This window comes from Oncorhynchus kisutch, unplaced genomic scaffold, assembly GCF_002021735.2.
Source record: "Oncorhynchus kisutch isolate 150728-3 unplaced genomic scaffold, Okis_V2 scaffold1385, whole genome shotgun sequence".
NCBI lineage: Eukaryota > Metazoa > Chordata > Actinopteri > Salmoniformes > Salmonidae > Oncorhynchus > Oncorhynchus kisutch.
The window spans coordinates 30014-52796 of NW_022263330.1; the positions used below are offsets into that span (position 1 = coordinate 30014).

A 22783-nucleotide genomic window follows, 5' to 3' on the forward strand; every position below is an offset into this window, starting at 1 on the left:
ATGACATAATGCTGTGGTTGAAATTTCACCTTCAAAACAACTGTTGATTACTTTTTTCAAATCCAGTGTATTTTCCACGTAGATTCCAAGTCACAGTACATTGACAAATGACTTTGAAACAACATTGATTGAAACTGTTTGTGCCCAGTGGATAGTTAGACCTCCGACCTGCATTTTTTTATTTAAAGTCTTTGAATGTATCACATTTCCCAGGGTTGTTCCCTGGGTTAATTTACTCAAACAACATTTGCATTAAGATAAATGTGAAGTTAACCCGAGATTGTCTTGTTTATAAGGATCTCTTACTTTTGCCCATTTTAACAGATACAAGCAAGAAAGGAGGCAAGAAGAAGGGTGGTTCCATGCAGACTGTGTCCTCGCAGTTCAGGGTGATCTTTTGAAATGTGTTTATTCAGTCCTTCAAAGGGTGCATTGATTATCCCAAATTATTTATTTAAAAATTGGTTTGTAATCCTCTTACAGGAGAACTTGGGCAAACTGATGACCAACTTGAGGAGCACTCATCCTCACTTTGTGCGCTGCCTGATCCCCAATGAGTCAAAGACTCCAGGTACAAGAAATATTGAGTGATATATTTTGATGTAATCAGTAAAGTATCAGTAATATCAACGAGACCAATCTTTAACCTGTTTATGAGTATTAAAAGAGACTTGGTTTGTGTTTCTAGGTCTGATGGAGAACTTCCTGGTTATCCACCAGCTCAGGTGTAATGGTGTTCTGGAGGGTATCAGGATCTGCAGAAAGGGATTCCCCAGCAGAATCATCTATGCAGACTTCAAGCAGAGGTTCACGCACACAAACACAAATGCACACATACATACATACACATTACATGTACATTTGAGTCATTTAGCAGATGGTGTTATCCAGCAGCATACCACCCTGCATCCCACTGCTGGCTTGTCTCTGAAGCTAAGCAGGGTTTGTCCTGGTTGGTCCCTGGATGGGAGATCAGATGCTGCTGGAAGTGGTGTTGGAGGGCCAGTAGGTGGCACTCTTTCCTCTGATTTAAGGTGATCCCAATGTGCCAGGGCAGTTAAACAGATGTCCTGACTCTTTGAGGTCATTAAAAATCCCATGGAGTATAATGTAAGGGTTTTATTAACTAGTCTCCTGGCTAAATGTCTGATCTGGCACTCATACTGTCATGGCCACCAAATTATCCCCATCTTCCAAATGGCTCCATCTGTTCTCCAGGTTGTTGATGAGAATGTGTTCTCAGTCAACTTACCTGGTGAAAAATGTATACTTTTTCGTACTGGTCCCCCCACATGCACACACAAAACAACGGAAAAGATCAACTCTAAGGGTGTTATATGTTACCTTTTACGTAATATAACCAACCTATTGCAACTTGACATATGTTAAGCATGTCTCCTCATTCAGGTATAAAGTACTGAATGCCAGTGTCATCCCTGAAGGCCAGTTCATGGACAACAAGAAGGCTTCTGAGAAGCTGCTGGGGTCCATTGATGTGAATCACGAGGACTACAAGTTTGGACACACCAAGGTCAGTCAAATACCCCCATCAAAAGCTGACAAAACACAACTTAAATGACATTTTAAACCCTTACCATTCAACATCTCTCCAGTTGATCAACCACCCTGTTATACTTCATTAAGCTAATATAAAAAAGGTGGAGAAACATTCTACTGTTATTTTCAGTCATCCCAGGTAAAGAAGAGAAACTCCATTTATTAACCTGTGCATTGTTACAGTTGTATGGCTGCAGTTATCTGTATCACTTTACATTATTCATCTACAACTGTACAAAACCTTTCAACTTCTGAACACACTATCCCATGGTCTGTGGTGATTTCCCCTCTGTTGATCCAACCCTTTCGATCTGTTACCATCTGACTGTGGTTCCATTGACCATGTTTACCTGTGGCCCAGGTGTTCTTCAAAGCCGGTCTGCTGGGGGTCCTGGAGGAGATGAGAGATGAGAAGCTGGCCTCTCTGGTCGGCATGGTCCAGGCTCTCAGCCGTGGATTCCTCATGAGGAGAGAGTTCACCAAGATGATGGAGAGGAGGTGAGGAATAGTAGACATCTTCGCACAACTTCCTATGAACCACCTTAATGTAAGGAAGTATGATTCCATACTGTATACGCTGCGAGTTGTTCAGAATGAGAAAGTACGCCTTATAATGTTCTTTTAAAGCTGCAGTTTAGGATTTGGAAAGCTGTTCAATTGTAATTTTAATGTGTTGTATTTACCTATTGATTCTGGAAGAATAGAAAATGCCTCATGAGCTTAGAGTGCTGTCAATTAATTAAAGAGGGGTTACCTTCCCCTTGCCTCCTTCCTCAGCTGTATACATAATGTGGCGGGGGTGGTAGTTCTTCCTCTCTCAGAATGTAACTTGTCAGTCACCATACCACTCTATCCTTTCTGTTGACCAGAGATGCCGTCTACTCCATCCAGTACAACATCCGTTCTTTCATGAATGTGAAAACCTGGCCATGGATGAAGGTGTACTTCAAGATCAAGCCCCTGCTGAAGAGCGCTGAGACTGAGAAGGAGATGGCCAACATGAAGGAGAACTATGAGAAGATGACAGCAGACTTGGCCAAGGCTCTGGCGAAGAAGAAAGAGTTGGAGGAGAAGATGGTGACCCTGCTGCAGGAGAAGAATGACCTGGCACTCCAAAATGCATCTGTGAGTGAGCCACTACCCTCGTAAGGGTACATTTACACACATGAATACACACACATGATTACACACATGAATACACACACACATGAATACATAAACACACACACTTGCAGACAGGCAGACAGACAGACAGACAGGCACACACACATTCACACACATACACACATTTTCATACTCTCCACATACACTGCTGCTAGGCTATTTATTACCTTTCCTGTGTGCCTTGTCACTTTTACCCCTACCTACATGTACGTTGCATGATGTATTACCTCAACTACCTGGTACCCCTGCACATTGACTCGTTACTGGTACTTCCTGTATGTAGCCTCATTACTACCTGGTACCCCTGCACATTGACTCGTTACTGGTACTCCCTGTATGTAGCCTCATTACTACCTGGTACCCCTGCACATTGACTCGTTACTGGTACTCCCTGTATGTAGCCTCATTACTACCTGGTACCCCTGCACATTGACTCGTTACTGGTACTTCCTGTATATAGCCTCATTACTACCTGGTACCCCTGCACATTGACTCGTTACTGGTACTCCCTGTATGTAGCCTCATTACTACCTGGTACCCCTGCACATTGACTCGTTACTGGTACTTCCTGCCTTGTTATTGTTGTTATTTGTGTTACTATTTCCTATTTTTCTTAGCAATTTTTTTAAACTTTAAGCATTGTTGGGAAAGGGCTCGTAAGTTAGCATTTCACTGTAAAGTCTACACCTGTTGCATTCGGCGTTTAGGACAAATAACATTTGATTCGATGAACACACGCATACACTGTGAAGTAGTGGTAACTGCCAAAATAAAGGACCCCCCCAGAGGAAGTTTCCGCCACGACTTCGATGTAATTCCTATCCTAGTGCGGAAATGCTCGTTTAGTTCCACACTCCGAACTCCGAAATGACTCCTTATAAATATTGATTAATCAGGCACATCTACACTACTTTGAAGAATCATAAATATAAAATATATTTTGATTTGTTTAACACTTTTGTTACTACATGATTCCATATGTGTGATTTCATAGTTTTGATGTCTTCACTATTATTCTACAATGTAGAAAATAGTCAAAATAAAGAAAAACCCTGGAATGAGTAGGTGTGTCCAAACTTTCTACTGGTATTGTTATTATTATTAATATGGTATATATTGAAGTTATGTTGATTTGTTTTGACCTCTTTGACAAATGTTAGTCTATATTTTCATACAGAAAGTGAGGACGCAGATTTTTTATCCTGTTCTGAAAACAGGAATCAGAAAATCTGAACGATGCTGAGGAAAGGTGTGAGGGGCTCATCAAGAGCAAGATCCAGCTGGAGGCCAAACTCAAAGAGACGACTGAGAGGCTGGAAGATGAAGAGGAGATGAATTCTGAGTTGACTGCCAAGAAGAGGAAGCTGGAGGACGAGTGCTCTGAGCTGAAGAAGGATATTGATGACCTGGAACTCACCCTGGCCAAAGTGGAGAAGGAGAAGCACGCCACTGAAAACAAGGTCTCATGCCACAGACAGTCTAACAGACAGTCTAACAGACAGTCCAACAGACAGTCTAACAGACAGTCTAACAGACAGTCTAACAGACAGTCCAACAGACAGTCTAACAGACAGTCTAACAGACAGTCTAACAGACTAACAGACAGTCTAACAGACAGTCCAACAGACAGTCTAACAGACAGTCTAACAGACAGTCTAACAGACAGTCCAACAGACAGTCTAACAGACAGTCTAACAGACAGTCTAACAGACTAACAGACAGTCTAACAGACAGTCCAACAGACAGTCTAACAGACAGTCCAACAGACAGTCTAACAGACAGTCCAACAGACAGTCTAACAGACAGTCTAACAGACAGTCCAACAGACAGTCTAACAGACAGTCTAACAGACAGTCCAACAGACAGTCTAACAGACAGTCTAACAGACAGTCTAACAGACTAACAGACAGTCTAACAGACAGTCTAACAGACAGTCTAACAGACAGTCCAACTAACCAAACAATAATCCAAACAATAATCAACTCAAAGCTGAAATGGAATTCAAGCCGTGTGCAGGAACGGAAATTGTGGAATTTAAGTTGCGGGGTTCTCCTCACATTCATTGAATGTTCAGCTCCCCCTTTGTTTATGACTTCCATTCTGTACACTGGCGTAAAAATGGTGTAAAATTGTAAAAAATCTAGTGTTAAATCAATAATACATTACTTGTTGATACATTTCAAATCTGAATGAAATTAATGCAATACATTTCAAACTAAATCTTTGTAGTGACCAAAGACAAATTTTGTTGGGACCATTTTCAGGTTAAAAATCTGACAGAGGAGATGTCGTCTATGGATGAGAGTGTTGCCAAGCTGACCAAGGAGAAGAAAGCCCTCCAAGAGGCCCACCAGCAGACACTGGACGACCTGCAGGCAGAGGAGGACAAAGTCAACACTCTGACCAAGGCCAAGACCAAGCTGGAACAGCAAGTGGACGACGTGAGTGGAGTTTGTCATTTTGGCCATGATAGTATGCAAGATGACATTATCTTCAGTTGTTTAGAGTTCAACAATATGTGTCTTTTTATGTTGTAGCTTGAGGGTTCTCTGGAACAAGAGAAAAAGCTCCGTATGGACCTTGAGAGATCCAAGAGAAAGCTGGAGGGAGATCTGAAACTGGCCCAGGAATCCATAATGGACCTGGAGAATGACAAGCAGCAGTCTGATGAGAAAATCAAGAAGTAAACACAATAAAATGGCTACAATATTACCTACTATGTTGATCAACAGAATGGTTGTTCTTGACTAATTATTGTAATTATGAATTAGCATTTGCATGTGATTTTTATAAACTATGTGAATGGTATAATTCTCTGTCTTTAAACTATCGAACCAAAACCAACTATGCAATCATTGTGTTTGTGTTTCTTAGGAAGGACTTTGAGGCCACCCAGCTCCTCAGCAAGGTTGAGGATGAGCAGTCTCTGGGAGCTCAGTTGCAGAAGAAGATCAAGGAACTGCAGGTACAGTACAGGATCTAAGCTCCTGTACAGGAAAGCAAACACCTGAATCATTTCCTGACAAAAACTGTGACATATTTCTTCTGGTAGCACACATTTTTACTGGTGGCTTCTGATGGCTCAGTAGGTTGGAACATGTTGTTTCTTGCTGATGTTTCTGATGTTGCTGATGTTGTTAAGATGGTGCTTTCATAGAGTTAGATAGAGGACAAATACTTTATCGGTGACATTATGGCCTATGTGATAGCATGGACAGCTCCATTTTAATACAGTCAATTGTCTTCTTCTTTTGTGCTTGAAACAAGTGTAAACCTAATATTGGTGATTTACCACCACCTGCAGAGCTGGAGTCCTGAGCCATATCAAAATCGTGTCATTTATTTATTGCCATGACTAGATGGCAGTGTTATTGCTTAAAGCCATTTTCTAACCATAGGCAACACAATTTGAAGAAGACAATGATCTAATCATTGGCCCAGTTAACTACTTTAAAATGGTGGAAGCTCTCAATGGCAATGTCCATGCTAAAATGGTTTATATCCATCTAGAGACCTCTATCTAACTTTATGGGTGGATTTTACTGATTTGGGTTTGGTTCCTGCATGGGACACTGTCTATTGAATATATTAGTGTAACTGGCTTTGTTTCAACATATGAATATTCTTGGTACCATTTGAAAGGAAACACTTTAAAGTTTGTGGAAAAGTGAATTGAATGTAGGAGAATAACACTAGATCTGGTAGAAGAAAATGTAAAGTTTTTTTCTAACACGATCTTTGAAATGCAACAGAAAGGTCCCAAGTCTAGCCATCACTCTGGTTGTAATTCCGATAGTGTCTACAAGAGGGCAGCAGTGCATGTCAAAGTTTCAGACTGATAACTTGAAGTATGGGCAAGCCACAAGACATTTAGTGTGAAGTTACCCAGGTACATTTGGACAAATTGTGAAGGACAAATTTACATTACATTTCTCTGCAAGAATATCATCAAATCTGCATACTTTGACTTTGATTTAGCTTTTCCAGTATTAGTAGCCATATTGTAAGTTCAACATTTGTGAAACACCCAGTTTTCATAACTTCATAACTCTCCATGTTCTTGCAATTTTTGTCCAAAAGGAAAAGGCTTGTTGTCGCACAATGTTAGCAGAAAAATTGTGTGACAGATACTCCCGTAAAGCCCAGCTCATTGGTTATCTAGCTAGTTTTGTTTGCCCCCGATTGGTGCTTATTTGACAAAGTTAGTCAATCAAGTGAAGGCCACCCGTGTCATTGGCATGCCATGAAAGCTTCGCTCTCTGACCAAATTTGGTGTCCTACAGGATGTACTACAGCTCTAATGATATAGTGAAGTTTTGTTATGTTCTAGAATCTCTGAGGAATAAATACAAATGTAATTTGACTGGTTGAAACAACGTTTAGGGTTAGATTTTCACAGAATCCTTTCTTTGTAAATTGAACGAGTGGAAATTCTAAATCGATCGTGCATGCTATATGGACCTTTTTAGGATATGAAAAAGGATTTTATCTAACAAAACGACTCTTCATGTTATCTATGGGACCCTTGGGATGATAAATCAGAGCAAGATTTCAGAATGTAAAATACACATCCTTTTATTATTTTGTGAGGTTCCAATGTTTCAACATTATTGTTCATTCCCCGCTGCTCCTGCCCCCTACTTTAGGCCCGTATTGAGGAGTTGGAAGAAGAAATTGAGGCTGAGCGTGCTGCCAGGGCCAAAGTTGAGAAGCAGAGGGCTGATCTCTCCAGGGAACTTGAGGAGATCAGCGAGAGGCTGGAGGAGGCCGGAGGTGCCACTGCTGCTCAGATTGAGATGAACAAGAAGCGTGAGGCTGAGTTCCAGAAGCTGCGTCGTGATCTTGAAGAGTCCACCCTGCAGCATGAAGCCACAGCTGCCGCTCTGCGCAAGAAGCAGGCCGACAGTGTGGCTGAGCTCGGGGAGCAGATCGACAACCTGCAGCGTGTCAAACAGAAGCTGGAGAAGGAGAAGAGTGAGTACAAGATGGAGATTGATGACCTCTCCAGCAACATGGACTCCATTGCCAAGGCTAAGGTGATTAGTGATGTTTTGGTCAAGCGGTGTTGAGGAGGGTCAACTACATTTCCATTTATGTGAACTGAAGTAATAATGGTACATGTTTCACTAACAGGGCAATCTGGAGAAGATGTGCCGTACTCTAGAGGACCAGCTAAGTGAGATCAAGACGAAGAATGATGAGAATCTTCGCCAGGTCACTGACATCAGTGGACAGAGGGCCAGACTTCTGACAGAAAATGGTACCATCAACAATGAACAACAAACCAATGCTTTCCTTAAGTGGTACACAATAAAATGTGTTGAGGGCTTGAAGTCCAGTCCACATTCAAATATTTGGAGAAATTACTATTCACCATCTAACATTGCCCTACAACACATTTTCAATCATAGAGAACAGAGACCCCATTAACAAGATGTCCCTCTATCTCTGCAGGTGAGTTTGGCCGCCAGCTGGAAGAGAAGGAAGCACTGGTGTCTCAGCTGACCAGAGGCAAACAGGCCTTCACCCAGCAGGTGGAGGAGCTGAAGAGGCAGATTGAGGAGGAGGTCAAGGTAAGGGACCCAATCTGGACTCCACCAACCACAGAGTGTAGAGAACTATACGCCACCCTCAGAGACTTCAAATCAAATTGTAACGTGCTTGGTTAACAGTGAAATGCTTACTTATGGGCCCTTCCCAACAATGCAGAGAGAAACATAGAGAAATAATAGAAAAATAATAACAGGAGGAATAAATACACAATGAGTAATGATAACTTGGCTATATACACAGGGTACCAGTATTGAGTAATGATAACCTGGGCTGTATACACGGGGTACCAGTACTGAGTAATGATAACTTAGCTATATACATGGGGTACCAGTACTGAGTCGATGTGCAGGGGAACGAGGTAATTGAGGTAGATATGTACATAAAGGTAGGGGTAAAGTAACTAGGCAACAGGAGAGATAATAAGATGTAGCAGCAGTGAATGGGATGAGTCAAAAGAGTTAGTGCAAAAAGGATGGTCAATGCAGATAGTCTGGGTAGCTATTTGGTTAACTATTTAGCATTCTTATGGCTTGGGGGTAGAAGCTATTCAGGGTCCTGTTTTTTCCAGTCTGGGTGCATCGGTACAGTTTGCCATTCGGAAGCAGAGTGAACAGTCTGACTTGGGTGGCTGGAGTCTTTGACAATTTTTAAGGCCTTTCTCTGACATCGCCTAGAACAGAAGTTCTGGATGGCAGAGAGCTCGGCCCCAGTGATGTACTGCTCCGTACGCACTACCCTCTGTAGCACCTTGTGGTTAGATGCCAAGAAGTTGCCAAGCGATGATGCAGGATGCAGCCGGTTAAGATGCTCTGGATGGTGCAGCTGTAGAACTTTTTGAGGATCTGAGGGCCCATGCCAAATCTTTTCAGCTTCCTGAGGAGGAAGAGGCATTGTCGTGCCTTCTTCATGACTGTGTTGGTGTGTGTGAAGACCATGTTAATTACTTGTGGACACAGAGGACCTTGAAGCTCTCGACTCGCTGCACTACAGCTGTGTCGATGTGGATGTGGGCGTGTTCGGCTCGCCGTTTCCTGTAATCCACGATCAGCTCCTTTGTCTTGCTGATGTGGGGCGAACAAGGAGTACAGGTGCGGACTAAGCATGCACCCGAGGGGCCCCTGTTTTGAGGGTGAGTGTGGCAGATGTGTTGTTGCCTAGCCTCACCACCTGGGGGCGACCCATCAGAAAGTCACAGGGTCCTGAGCTTATTGATGAGTTTGGAGGGCACTATGGTGTTAAATGGACACCAGGAAGAGTAGCTGCTGCTTTTGCAACAGCCAATGGGGTTCCTAATAAAATACCAAATACTTAGCTGTAGTCAATGAACAGCATTCTCACATAGGTGTTCCTCTTGTCCAGGTGGGAGAGGGCATTGGCGGAGTGCAATAGAGATTGCATCATCCGTGGATCTGTTGGGAAGGTATGCGAGTTGGAGTGGGTCCAGGGTGTCTCCTTGTTCAGCCAAGATTCAGAGAAACAGAATATTACAGTTCTTTAGGTCCCGTTGATAGGAGTTCGTCCAGTTTGTTCTCCAGTGATTGTACGCTAGCCAATAGAACAAAGGGAAAAGGTGGTTTATTTGTTTGCTGACGTAATCTCATTAGGAGGCTGCCTCACCTGCCTCTTTTTGGCCACCACTTCCTCTTTCGAGTACCAGGGATTAGGGCCTGGTCCGGAGTAAGCAGAATGCCCAGAGCTGCCGATTCGTTGAGGTAGAAATCTTCATCCAAATTGAGGCAAGTGATCGCTCTTCTGATGTCCAGAAGATGTTTTTGGGTCAAAGGAAATGATAGTGGATACATTGCATACCAAAAAGTTAAGATCAGCATACATTATTTACATGTTTTATAGCAGAGTAAAATGTCCACTATCCACTGTAACGCCATCTACTGTAATTTGTTTTACTATCTCTCTAATTTCTCTTTATCTTTCCCTTTCTCTCTCACAGGCAAAAAATGCACTGGCCCATGGTGTCCAGTCTGCCCGCCATGACTGTGACCTACTGAGGGAGCAGTTTGAGGAGGAGCAGGAGGCAAAGGCAGAGCTGCAACGCGGCATGTCCAAGGCCAACAGCGAGGTGGCTCAATGGAGGACTAAGTATGAAACTGATGCCATTCAGCGCACAGAGGAGCTGGAGGAGGCCAAGTGAGTCACACGCAACAGCAGAAACTCACATATAGGGTGTGGGTGGTGACGTTGTGGTGGTACAGTAGTCTCATAAACCCACACCCTAGGCAACAGCAGTGTGGTCTGGTTTCAATTTTGACACTTTCTTGGCAACTTTAATAAGAAAAAGAATGTGGGGTGGGTCCTCTTAAAAATAACCTGTGATCCCCATCTTAGTAGCTGCCATCTTGCTAGCTGCTATCTGTATTTTATTCAAACAGATACGGTACCCACCATGTCATTTCAACGTGGAGAATTTGGGTCATATTTGGTAGATATATCCATTGTTTTATTTATCCGTTATTTTACCAGGTAAGTTGACTGAGAACACAATCTCATTTGCAGCAACGACCTGGGGAATAGTTACAGGGGAGAGGAGGGGGATGAATGAACCAATTGTAAACTGGGGATTATTAGGTGACCGTAATGGTTTGAGGGCCAGATTGGGAATTTAGCCAGGACACCGGGGTTAACAACCCTACTCTTACAATAAGTGTCATGGGATCTTTAATGACCTCAGAGAGTCAGGACACCTTTTAACGTCCCATCCAAAAGACGGCACCCTACACAGGGCAGTGTCCCCAATCGCTGCCCTGGGGCATTGGGACATTTTTTTAGACGAGAGGAAAGAGTGCCTCCTACTGGCCCTCCAACACCACTTCCAGCAGCATCTGGTCTCCCATCCAGGGACTGACCAGGACCTGCTTAGCTTCAGAAACAAGACAGCAGTGGTATGCAGGGTGGTATGCTGATGACATTGATCAATGAGATTCCAGCACATTTTCACACATAATTAAACAATAAAAAAAATCTATCAGATCGTGCGTTAACCGGCAATAGCCGTCACCCACATAGCTGCTATTTTGGTGATGTCGAAGGTGTAACTTCATTGGAACTGTCAAATCGGTTAGAAGCCACTCTTGATCATTGTCATCAAGCCACACCTATCCCACTTGCGTAACAAATTCAGACCAAGAAAGTGTAGCTGTATAGAAATTAAATTGAAAATCATTAAAAGAAACAATGAGGATTTCTATCATCCTAATGTACTGTAGGTGTAGATTACATCTGTCATCCTAATGGAGGAGTAGATTACATCTATCATCCTAATGGAGGTGTACAGTCGTGGCCAAAAGAAGAGGGGAGAGGGCATTGGCGGAGTGCAATAGAGATTGCATCATCCGTGGATCTGTTGGGAAGGTATGCGAGTTGGAGTGGGTCTGCTGCCTCAGTGTCTTTAGATATTTTTGTCAGATGTTACTATGGAATACTGACGTATAATTACAAGCATTTCATAAGTGTCAAAGGCTTTTACTGAAAATTACATGAAGTTGATGCAGAGTCAGTATTTGCACTGTTGACTCTTCTTTTTCAAGAATTGCAATTCATCTGATCACTCTTCATAACATTCTTGAGTGTATGCAAATTGCCATCATACAAACTGAGGCAGCAGACTTGTTGAAAATTAATATTTGTGTCATTCTCAAAACCTTTGGCCACGACTGTAGATTACATCTTTCACCCTATTCGAGGAGTAGATTACATCTCACATTCCAGTGTTCAAATTTGTAAGCAAGGCTGCATGGGATTTCTCTTAATGCGACTCCGTGCAGCCAATGACAGTGCCAGTTTTAGGTGTATGCCAGGTGCCACTTGTGGATTTGACAGCTCTAACGCAGTTCCACCTTTGACACAACCAAAACAACCACAATGTGGATGTCGATTTAAAGAGGATCTATAGAACCCTTAATGTTATCAATGTGCTCGATCAAATGACACAACCAAATTGCCTGGATTTCACCTAGTTGAGATGACATTAAAGTATATAGTGCAAGTGATCAATGCCGTTCGAGATTCTGTGCAGATTATTACAGCAATGGTAAGATTTCCACAGACTGACAACCCTGAATGCTTTCTATAATTACACAAGGCATTTATTGTTACAGTAACCTCAAAATGTGGCCATGTATGTGTTACTCATTACTCTGTGTAAATCTAATGTACAATAACAAATATTTGTACATTAGTTTGTAAGATTGTTAATAACTTAATGTTAGGCTGTTTTACAAAAGTAATATCAAATTGTGAGTCTTGCTTAAATTCCAGTTTGTCTACAAATTAATAATTGATGTTGCATTCACATCTCCATTTCAACCAAAAATCAACGTTAATTAATAGGTCTAAATCAAACTTTAAAGGATTTAGTCATTTTTTAACTTAGATTTTAGGTTCAGAGACTTGAGATGGAGACATCAATCCAACATTTTAATTTCCTGACTTGTAGATTCCATTTGAAAGCTACCAAAGCTTAAAATGCTAGGCCTATATCTATTGTCTGTTTTTAGTTTAATCCTGGGTTAAATTTAAACAATAGCTGTTGATGACTTCCCATCAACAGCATCATTGATAATATAATTGATAAAGTATGGTTCCATTTAATTTGCTCTGTTAAACCTACCTTTTGGAATGACTTTGATAGCAACGCAACACTGAACCTATTAAGTGGAGATGTCTCAATAACCATTCTCACGACAGCAGATTGGTAACAGCCTGTGACAAATATGGAAGCCCAGTTAATACCCTGGATGGAGGACCAAAGGGTAGTTGTAGATAGGTCAACTCTCCAGTAGGAGGTGATGTCCAGCCTATTGTTTTTTTCTGATAGAGATTATTATGTTGAGGATCTGATGTTGTTTCAAAGGTACAAATTCAACAAATTTTATGCATTATTTGTCAGTGTTGAAAATGTTACCATGTTGATGTAATCCTGTAGTTTAATTTTCACCTTTCACCACAGTTTGTTAATACCTTTTTTTTTAATCCAATGTATTTTATGTAACAATACATTGACAAATGTTGAAACAATGTTGATTGAACCAGTTTGTTCCCAGTGGGTAGTTATATAGGCCGTGACATAGTACCAAACTGCCATTCTACTATGTACAGAGGGGTTAGGCCAGAACATTAGAACATTGTGGGAGGCAACCAAGATGTCTAGAGAGACTAGTGGTAGGAGGCTCTGAGAAAAGTATTGGAACATTTGTTTTGGAACAAATTGTTCACAATAGAACCACCCTCTGTCATCCAACAGGAAGAAGCTGGCCCAGCGTCTGCAGGAGGCTGAAGAGACCATTGAGGCAGTTAACGCCAAATGCGCCTCCCTGGAGAAGACCAAGCAGAGGCTGCAGGGAGAGGTGGAGGACATCATGATTGACATTGAGAGAGCTAACACAATGGCCTCCAACCTTGACAAGAAGCAGAGAAACTTTGACAAGGTGAAAATGAATAAACCTCACTCTAGGGTAATATTTTCTGTCTGCTATTTGATCAGTTGTAGTATAATTGTACCATATTCCTGATTTAAAACTCCATCAATGAGTTCTAATGAAAATCCTATGGATTTCCTTAGGTTCTGTCAGAGTGGAAGCAGAAGTATGAGGAAAGCCAGGCTGAGCTGGAAGGAGCTCAGAAGGAGGCTCGATCTATGAGCACTGAACTCTTCAAGATGAAGAACTCCTACGAGGAGGCTCTGGATCATCTGGAGACTCTGAAGAGAGAGAACAAGAACCTGCAACGTGAGCATCTGACAGCAGTTCTATTTTGCTCATGTGTTGTAAAGATGGAGGGAGCTTTAACCATCAAACTTACATTCAATTACTATTACACCAACTCTGAGTATAAAATTATATTTTTTGTACTCGTAATCAGCGTTCCTATGAACAACCCAAGGAAGTGAAGGGCAATTATATTTGCAAGACCATATGAAGTGCTGTTAATTATTTATCTGTTATTATGATTCAATGTGCACTTCAGTGCATTGGTAATATCCACCAAAAATTATCTCTCAAGTCTAAACTGCTCCTGTGTTTGTGTGTGCAGAGGAGATCTCTGACCTGACTGAGCAGATCGGAGAGACTGGCAAGAGCATCCATGAGCTAGAGAAGGCCAAGAAGACTGTGGAGACAGAGAAGTCTGAGATCCAGACGGCTCTGGAGGAGGCTGAGGTACAAACTACAGCTGTTTGATGGGAAAAGCAGTGTTACCCGAGCCAATGCTAGCTACAGTCCAATGATGCCTGTAATGGTGTTTATTGTAGTCATATATATTTAATTGCTGGTGTTATTCACATCCAAATGTATTGAACACAAATTACCTGACTGCTTCTCCCTGTCCAGGGCACACTGGAGCACGAGGAATCCAAGATTCTGCGTGTGCAACTGGAGCTGAACCAGGTCAAGGGTGAGGTAGACAGGAAGATTGCTGAGAAGGATGAGGAGATGGAGCAGATCAAGAGGAACAGCCAGAGGTTGACTGACTCCATGCAGAGCACCCTGGACTCTGAGGTCAGGAGCAGGAATGATGCCCTGAGGGTGAAGAAGAAGATGGAGGGAGACCTGAATGAGATGGAGATCCAGCTGAGCCACGCCAACCGCCAAGCGGCCGAGGCCCAGAAACATCTGAGGAACGTCCAGGGACAGCTAAAGGTAAAGGGAATGGGACATCAGGCTCAAACATCTAAAAATGGGGAGGGATTTGTTTGTGAATCTTTAAAACAGGCTTTAACCATGCAATTTAAAATATTGAATCTATTGGACTAATATACTGTAGAAATGTAGGGTTATTGAGGAAATTCTTACCAATAAACATTTTTATCACCGATCCTATCACCTCTACTTCCACAAGTCCTAATGAACCTGTCATTATGAACCCCAGGATGCCCAACTGCACCTTGATGACGCCGTCCGTGCCTCAGAGGACATGAAGGAGCAGGCAGCCATGGTGGAGCGCAGGAACGGTCTGATGGTGGCTGAAATCGAGGAGCTGAGAGTTGCCCTGGAGGTGACAGAGAGAGGCCGCAAAGTGGCTGAGACTGAGCTGGTAGACGCCAGCGAGCGTGTTGGACTGCTGCACTCCCAGGTACAGGTCAAAATCAATTTCTTATGAAACTCAACCAAACATACCATTTACACAGTGCTTGCTTTTATATGTCGTAACTTCTGCCTTATGACATGTAAATTCTCTTGAGAGTCAAACAATTTGTTTTGTTTCCTCCAGAACACCAGCCTTCTGAACACCAAGAAGAAGCTGGAGACTGACCTGGTGCAGGTGCAGGGAGAGGTGGAGGACATCGTCCAGGAAAGCAGGAATGCAGAGGAGAAGGCCAAGAAGGCCATCACTGATGTGAGTTCTTATGATCTATTGAATTACATCAACTTCATTTGGCCCCAATGATAACAGGGCTGGTTAACACTAGTATTGTCTGAGCCTCTAGGCATCCCAGTTTGAGGCAACGTCGATTCTAACAGCCTAATAAATACATTTAATCTACAGTGCCTTCAGAAAGTATTCATACCCCTTGACTAATTCCACATTTTGTTGTGGTACTGCTTGAATTCAAAATGGATTAATTAGATTTTTGTCTCACCAATCTACACACAATACCCCATAATGACAAAGTGAAAACATGTTTTTAGGACATTTTTCAAATGTGTTAAATGAAATACAGATGTAATTTCCATAAGTATCACACCCCTGAGTCAATACTTTGTAGAAGCACCTTTGGGAGTGATCTATCAAGTTAGCAATTTTACTGCAGGGCGCTTATGGCTCTCAACGTCTCGATTCCTCTCTGCCAAACTGACGTTGGTTTAGTAGATATGTATGTTGGAACATTGGTACATCATGGGAGGCAGCCTGTCTGTCTAGAGCTACCTTCCTGTAGGTTTTTGCTCTAAATCTATCCAACAAATGTATTTATAAAGCCATTTTTACATCAACAGATGTCACAAAGTGCTTACACAGAAACCCAGCCTAAAACCTCAAACAGCAAGCAATGCAGATGTAGAAGCATGGTGGCTAGGAAAAACCTCTTAGAAAGGCAGGAACCTAGGAAGAAATCTAGAGAGGAACCAGGCTCTGAGAGGTGGCCAGTCCTCTTCTGAATGTGCTGGGCAGAGATTATAAGAGTACATGGCCATTAAGGTCAGATCGTTCTTTAAGGTGTTCAAATGTTCCATAGATGACCAGCAGAGTCAAATAATAATCACAGTGGGAGAATTAGCGGGAGCATACCTAAGTTCACACCAGACACCAGATAGCACAGACTGACCCTAGCTCCCCGGTACATATAGTACAGCATAGATAATGGAGGATGAGAAGGGGGGAGGGATCGGGGACACTGTGGCCCCGTCTGACGATAATCCTGGACAGGGCCAACCAGTTAGGACATAACCACACCCACTTTGCCAAAGCACAGTCCCCTCACTACTAAAGGGATATCAACAGATCACCAACTTACTACCCTGAGACAAGGCTGAGTATAGCCCACGAAGATCTCCTCCAATGCACGAGCCCGAGGGGGCCGCAAAACACTCAAGTGACGCACCCCTCCTAGGGACGGCATGGAAGAGCACTAGTAAGCCAGTGACTCAGCCCCAGTAATAGGGTTAGAGGCAGAGAATCTCAGTGGAGAGAGCTGAGCCAGCCAGGCAGACACAGCAAGGGCGGTTAGTCACTCCAGTGCCTTGCCATTCACCTTCGCACCCCTGGGCCAGACTACACTCAATCATAGGACCTACTGAAGAGATTAGTCTTCAGTAAAGACTTAAAGGTTGAGACCGAGTCTGCGTCTCTCACATGGACAGGCAGACCATTCCATAAAAATTGAGCTCTATAGGAGAAAGCCCTGCCTCCAGCTGTTTGCTTAGAAATTCTAGGGACAATAAGGAGGCCTGCGTCTTGTGATCGAGTGTACTTGTGGGTAGGTACGACAGGACCAAATCGGAAAGATGGGTAGGAACAAGTCCATGAAATGCTTTGTAGGTTAGCAGTAAAACCTTGAAAATCAGCGATAACCTTAACAGGAAGAGGCTAGCACTGGAGTAATATGATCAAGATTTTAGCAGCTGTATTTCAAATCAAATCAAATTGTGTTAGTCACATGCGCCGAATACAACAAGTGTAGTAGACCTTACAGTGAAATGCTTACTTACGAGCCCCTAACCAACATTGCAGTTACAAAAAATACGGATAAGAATAAGAAATAAAAGTAACAAGTAATTAAAGAGCAGCAGTAAAATATCAATATCAAGACTATATACAAATGATAAAAACAGAGAGAAGCAGCGATCAAATAATCTGGGTAGCCATTTGATTAGGTGTTCAGGAGTCTTATGGCTTGGGGGTAGAAGCTGTTTAGAAGCCTCCAAGACTTCGGGCTCCAGTACCGCTTGCCGTGCGGTAGCAGAGAGAACGGTCTATGACCAGGGTAGCTAGAGTCTTTGACAATTTTTAGGGCCTTCCTCTTACACTGCCTGGTAATAGAGGTCCTGGATGGCAGGAAGTTTGGCTCCAGTGATGAACTGAGCCATTCGCACTACCCTCTGTAGTGTCTTGCAGTTACCATACCAGGCAGTGATGCTCTCAATGGTGCAGCTGTAGAACCCTTTGAGGATCTGAGATCCCATGCCAAATCTTTTCAGTCTACTCAGGGGGAATAGGTTTTGTTGTGCCCACTTCACGACTGTCTTGGTGTGCTTGCACCATGATAGTTTGTTGGTGGTCTACCCTTAACACCTGGGGGCGGCCCGTCATGAAGTCCAGGATCCAGTTGCAGAGGGAGGTGTTTTGTCCCAGGCTCCTTAGCTTATTGATGAGCTTTGAGGGCACTCTGGTGTTGAACGCTGAGCTGTCGTTAATGAATATCATTCTCACATTTGTCCAGGTGGGAAAGGGCAGCGCACGCTGGCAGTACACATCCTGGTAATCTGTCTGGCCCTGTGGCCTTGTGAATGTTGACCTGTTTAAAGGTCTTACTCACATCGGCTGCGGAGAGCGTGATCACACAGTCTTCCAGAACAGCTGGTGCTCTCATGCATGTTTCAGTGTTATTTGCCTCGAAGCGAGCATAGAAGTAGTTTAGCTCGTCTAGTAGGCTTGTGTCACTGGCAGTTCTTGGCTGTGCTTCCCTCTGTAGTCGGTAATGGTTTGCAAGCCCTGCCACATCCGATGAGCATCAGAGTTGGTGTAATACAATTCCATCTTAGTCCTGTATAGACACTTTGCCTGTTTGATGGTTAGGGTTAGGGTTAGAGGGCATAGCGGGATTTCTAATAAGCTTCCGGGTTAGAGTCCCTCTCCTTGAAAGTGGCTGCTCTAGCCTCTAGCCTATCTCAGTGCGGATGTTACCTGTAATCCATGGCTTCTGGTTGGGGTATGCACTTATTGATGAAGCCAATGACTGATGTAATGTACTCCTCAATACCATCGGAGGAATCCCGGAACATATTCCAGTCTGTGCGAGCAAAACAGTCCTGTAGCTTAGCATCTGCTTCATCTGACCACTTTTTTATTGATCTAGTCACTGGTGCTTCCCGATTAAATGTTTGCTTGTAAGCAGGAATCAGGAGGATAGAATTTGCCAAATGGAGGGCGAAGGAGAACTTTGTATGCGTCTCTGTGTGTGGAGTAAAGGTGGTCTAGAGTTTTTTTCCCCTCTGGTTGCACATTTAACATTAAAGTCCCTGGCTACTAGAAGCGCCTCCTCTAGGTGAGCGTTTTCTTGTTTTTCATACAGATGAAAACTCTCTAGGTAGGTAGTGTCTACAGTTTATGATGAGATACTCTACCTCAGGCGAGCAATAGCTTGAGACTTCCTTAGATATTGTGCGCCAGCTGTTATTTACAAAAATACATAGCCCCCCGCCCCTTGTCTTACCAGACGCCGCTGTTCTATCCTGCCGGTGCAGCATATAACCAGCCAGCTGTATGTTGATAGTGTTGTCATTCAGCCACGACTCTGTGAAGCATAAGATATTACAGTTTTGAATGTCCCGTTGGTAGTTTAATCTACTAAGTGTTTTTTTTTCGATCGCTTACGAATCCTCTTCACGTAAATCACTGGGATCTGGGCCTGTTCTTGAGAAAGAAGTATATTTTTCGCGTCGGCCTCATCAGACTCGTCAAAGGAAAAAAAGGATTCTGCCAGTTCTGCCAATCGCAGTCCTGATGTTCAGAAGTTCTTTTCCGTCATGAGAGACTGTTGCGGCAACAATATGTACAAAATAAGTAAAAACATACGTTGCAAATAAACTAACAAAAAAGCAACAAAAAGCACAATCGGTTGGGGCACATAAAACGTCTGCCTTCTTCTCCGTCTGCCTTCTTCTCCGTCTGCCTTCTTCTCCGTCTGCCTTCTTCTCCGTGAATATCTTCCGGGTAGCCGGAGATTAGAGCATTGCAGTAGTCTAATCTAGAAGTGACAAAAATATGGGTGAGATTTTCATCATAATTTTTGCATAAGTTTTAGATTTTTGCAATGTTATTATGGTGGGAAAAAAGCTGCCCTTGAAATATTCTTGATATGTTCATCAAATGAGAGATCAGGGTCCAGAGTAATGCCAAGGTCCTTCAGTTTTATTTGAGGTGACTGTACAACCATCAATATTGTTTGTCAGATCAAACAGCATATCTCTTTTTTTCTTGGGGCCTAGAACTAGCATCTCTGTTTTGTCCGAGATTCAAAGTAAAACGTTTGCCGCCGTCCACTTCCTTATGTCTGAAACACAGGCTTCCAGGGTAGACAATTTTGGAGCTTCACCATGTTTTGTCAAAATGTACAGCTGCATGTCGTCCACATAGCAGTGAGAGTTGAAATTGTGGTTTCGAATGACATCACCAAGAGTTAGGATATATAGTGAAAACGATAGTGGTACTAAAATGTTGAAAATTCTAATAATGAGCTGGTTGATATTCTGCATCCAGTAAATTATAACTGAGGTTGGAGCAAAACCCTACAGAAGGGTTGGAGAACCCTGGTCTAGAAAGACATACATTAAACAAACTACCATTCCAGGCCGCCATGATGGCTGAGGAGCTGAAGAAGGAGCAGGACACCAGCTCTCACCTGGAGAGGATGAAGAAGAACCTGGAGGTCACAGTCAAGGACCTGCAGCACCGCCTGGATGAGGCTGAGAACCTGGCCATGAAGGGAGGCAAGAAGCAGCTCCAGAAACTGGAGTCCAGGGTGAGTTAACAACAGGGTGGATTAGAGTGGATTGAAAAACAGATTTCTGGACATTGTTTCTTGGGCATTGTGTACTGACTTTTTCTCTCAATCACCCACCTAGATAATGAAAAGCTGCTGTTAACATTACAGATCCCTTCAATTAAAATTGTAAAAGTATATGAACAGACAGCTACTGTACGTCCTTGACCGAGTAGAAGACTATACCTCTGTTTTACAAAGATTTGTTATGTATGATTTCACCACCTCAAACAAATTCCTATGTTAATTTCTTCTACAAAGGTGCGTGAGCTTGAGACTGAGTTGGAGTCCGAGCAGAAAAGGGGTGTAGACGCGGTCAAGGGAGTCCGCAAGTATGAGCGCCGAGTCAAGGAGCTCACCTACCAGGTAACAGGAAGTGCCTTTTTCACAAAATCTACACTAACACAAACAGGTTTGAGTATAAAACTGAGGCAGTGAATCTTTGATTTTGTCCCACAGACTGACGAGGATAAGAAGAACGTTGGAAGGCTTCAGGACCTGGTAGATAAGCTGCAGATGAAAGTGAAGGCCTACAAGAGGCAGGCTGAGGAAGCAGTAAGTCACCATCTGTACTTAGTCAAATACTCTGAAAGCATGCTTTCGAAAACATATTTTTCCCTCGTTACCTTCATGTAAATACAGTTTAGTTACAGCTGAAATGAACAAAAGTTGAAACACTGGTCGCCCCAGGCGCATTTGTTATTGTTTTTGTTTTGTTTATCAAACAAAGGAGATGAGTATGAAGTGTTGTGGTAAAATAAAATCTATTCTGTGTGCAAGTTAGTGAAACTTGACACAACAGTGCAGTAGTCAATAATAGTATAACTAATAAAAGGTAAAGAAATATATAACCCTAACACGAGAAATAAACAAGAAGAAAATTATAGATAATTTAAATCAATGATGTGAAAGAAAACAAGTGTTTGTTGTTTTGAGAAACATCTTTGTTGTTGTAATAACATCTTTGTTGTTGTAATAACATCTTTGTTGTTGTGGTATTAACGGACTCCAACCTTAAAGTGCTTCTGCACATTAGTCAATATTGACTCAATTGATATGGCATGTAATTATAATTTCTCAGTGCATAGTATAGGGTTAGTATTAATTTGCTGTCCTGGTGGCTGGGCTACTGGTAGTGCCAGTGCCCCTGGATCAGGTATGTCCCTGCAGGCAGTGGTTTGATCCCCGTTCACCCGTTCACCAGGCAGTGGTTTGATCCCCGTTCACCCTGCAGGCAGTGGTTTGATCCCCGTTCACCCTGCAAGCAGTGGTTTGATCCCCGTTCACCCTGCAAGCAGTGGTTTGATCCCCGTTCACCCTGCAGGCAGTGGTTTGATCCCCGTTCACCCTGCAGGCAGTGGTTTGATCCCCGTTCACCCTGCAGGCAGTGGTTTGATCCCCGTTCACCCTGTAAGCAGTGGTTTGATCCCCGTTCACCCTGCAGGCAGTGGTTTGATCCCCATTCACACTTTCTCTGCTGTATCATCTTGCTCCCTATTTACAGCACATTGCTATCTGAAGATAAAAAAACACATTTAAAATACTTATTTTTAAAGAATATGAATTTGCTTCCTGAATCTTCAAACAATATACTGATGTTATGCTCTCCCCCTCAGGAGGAAGCAGCCAACCAGCACATGTCTAAGTTCAGGAAGGTGCAGCATGAGCTGGAGGAGGCTGAGGAGCGTGCTGACATTGCTGAGACTCAAGTCAACAAGCTCAGAGCCAAGACCCGTGACGGTGGAAAGGTAAAGAGCTGCTGCTAAACCTACACCCGACTCATGTTCAAATATGGCCACATCAACTCCACCTATGCTTCAGTATAATTCAAACTAAAATGGAACTTTGAAATTCAAAATAAAAAATCCAAGCTTATTACTGAGCCTTAAATACTTGATTTATTATATTATTTTGATGTTCATTAATTTTGCATATTCATTATTTCATACTGATCCATTATTTTCTTTCTTTCTTCTTACAGGGCAAAGAAGCTTCTGAATAAAGAAGATCAAATCATTGTTGCATAAAATATGATTTTCATGGTGAAATTGTGATTAAAAACATGTTGGCCAACATATACTTTTTTTGGACTGTTGTCGTATCTTACTATTATTAAATGATATGACATGCTATTTTATCAAATTGATTACCTAACGTTTAATTGATTACGTGATTGAATTAAACCATGCCTCAATTCAACCATTAATAACCTGGGGCACCACTGAAGTGGTTATCTCCCGAATCCACTCTCGTTACAGCAGCCATGTTTTTGGGTTAACAGCTGAGGGATGAGGCTGG

The 22783-nt window shown here is 42.7% G+C and overlaps 1 protein-coding gene across 1 annotated transcript in view; it reads left to right on the forward strand.

The window, feature by feature from the left end:
* LOC109881459 (myosin heavy chain, fast skeletal muscle-like) overlaps nucleotides 1–22567 on the forward strand; it is a 34533-nt gene extending 11966 nt beyond the window's left edge. Inside the window, exons 16-40 of the mRNA XM_031818431.1 lie at nucleotides 325–389; nucleotides 484–571; nucleotides 689–806; nucleotides 1408–1531; nucleotides 1919–2055; nucleotides 2427–2682; nucleotides 3939–4181; nucleotides 4986–5162; nucleotides 5259–5404; nucleotides 5596–5686; nucleotides 7368–7757; nucleotides 7855–7981; nucleotides 8176–8294; nucleotides 10223–10419; nucleotides 13532–13715; nucleotides 13850–14015; nucleotides 14320–14444; nucleotides 14616–14924; nucleotides 15154–15357; nucleotides 15496–15621; nucleotides 20294–20464; nucleotides 20747–20851; nucleotides 20945–21040; nucleotides 22102–22233; nucleotides 22467–22567. Of these exons, the coding sequence (XP_031674291.1) occupies nucleotides 325–389; nucleotides 484–571; nucleotides 689–806; nucleotides 1408–1531; nucleotides 1919–2055; nucleotides 2427–2682; nucleotides 3939–4181; nucleotides 4986–5162; nucleotides 5259–5404; nucleotides 5596–5686; nucleotides 7368–7757; nucleotides 7855–7981; nucleotides 8176–8294; nucleotides 10223–10419; nucleotides 13532–13715; nucleotides 13850–14015; nucleotides 14320–14444; nucleotides 14616–14924; nucleotides 15154–15357; nucleotides 15496–15621; nucleotides 20294–20464; nucleotides 20747–20851; nucleotides 20945–21040; nucleotides 22102–22233; nucleotides 22467–22487 (3917 nt within the window). The 3' untranslated portion in view covers nucleotides 22488–22567. The remainder of the gene's footprint in view (nucleotides 1–324; nucleotides 390–483; nucleotides 572–688; nucleotides 807–1407; nucleotides 1532–1918; nucleotides 2056–2426; nucleotides 2683–3938; nucleotides 4182–4985; nucleotides 5163–5258; nucleotides 5405–5595; nucleotides 5687–7367; nucleotides 7758–7854; nucleotides 7982–8175; nucleotides 8295–10222; nucleotides 10420–13531; nucleotides 13716–13849; nucleotides 14016–14319; nucleotides 14445–14615; nucleotides 14925–15153; nucleotides 15358–15495; nucleotides 15622–20293; nucleotides 20465–20746; nucleotides 20852–20944; nucleotides 21041–22101; nucleotides 22234–22466) is intronic.
* The last annotated feature ends 216 nt before the right edge of the window (nucleotides 22568–22783 follow it).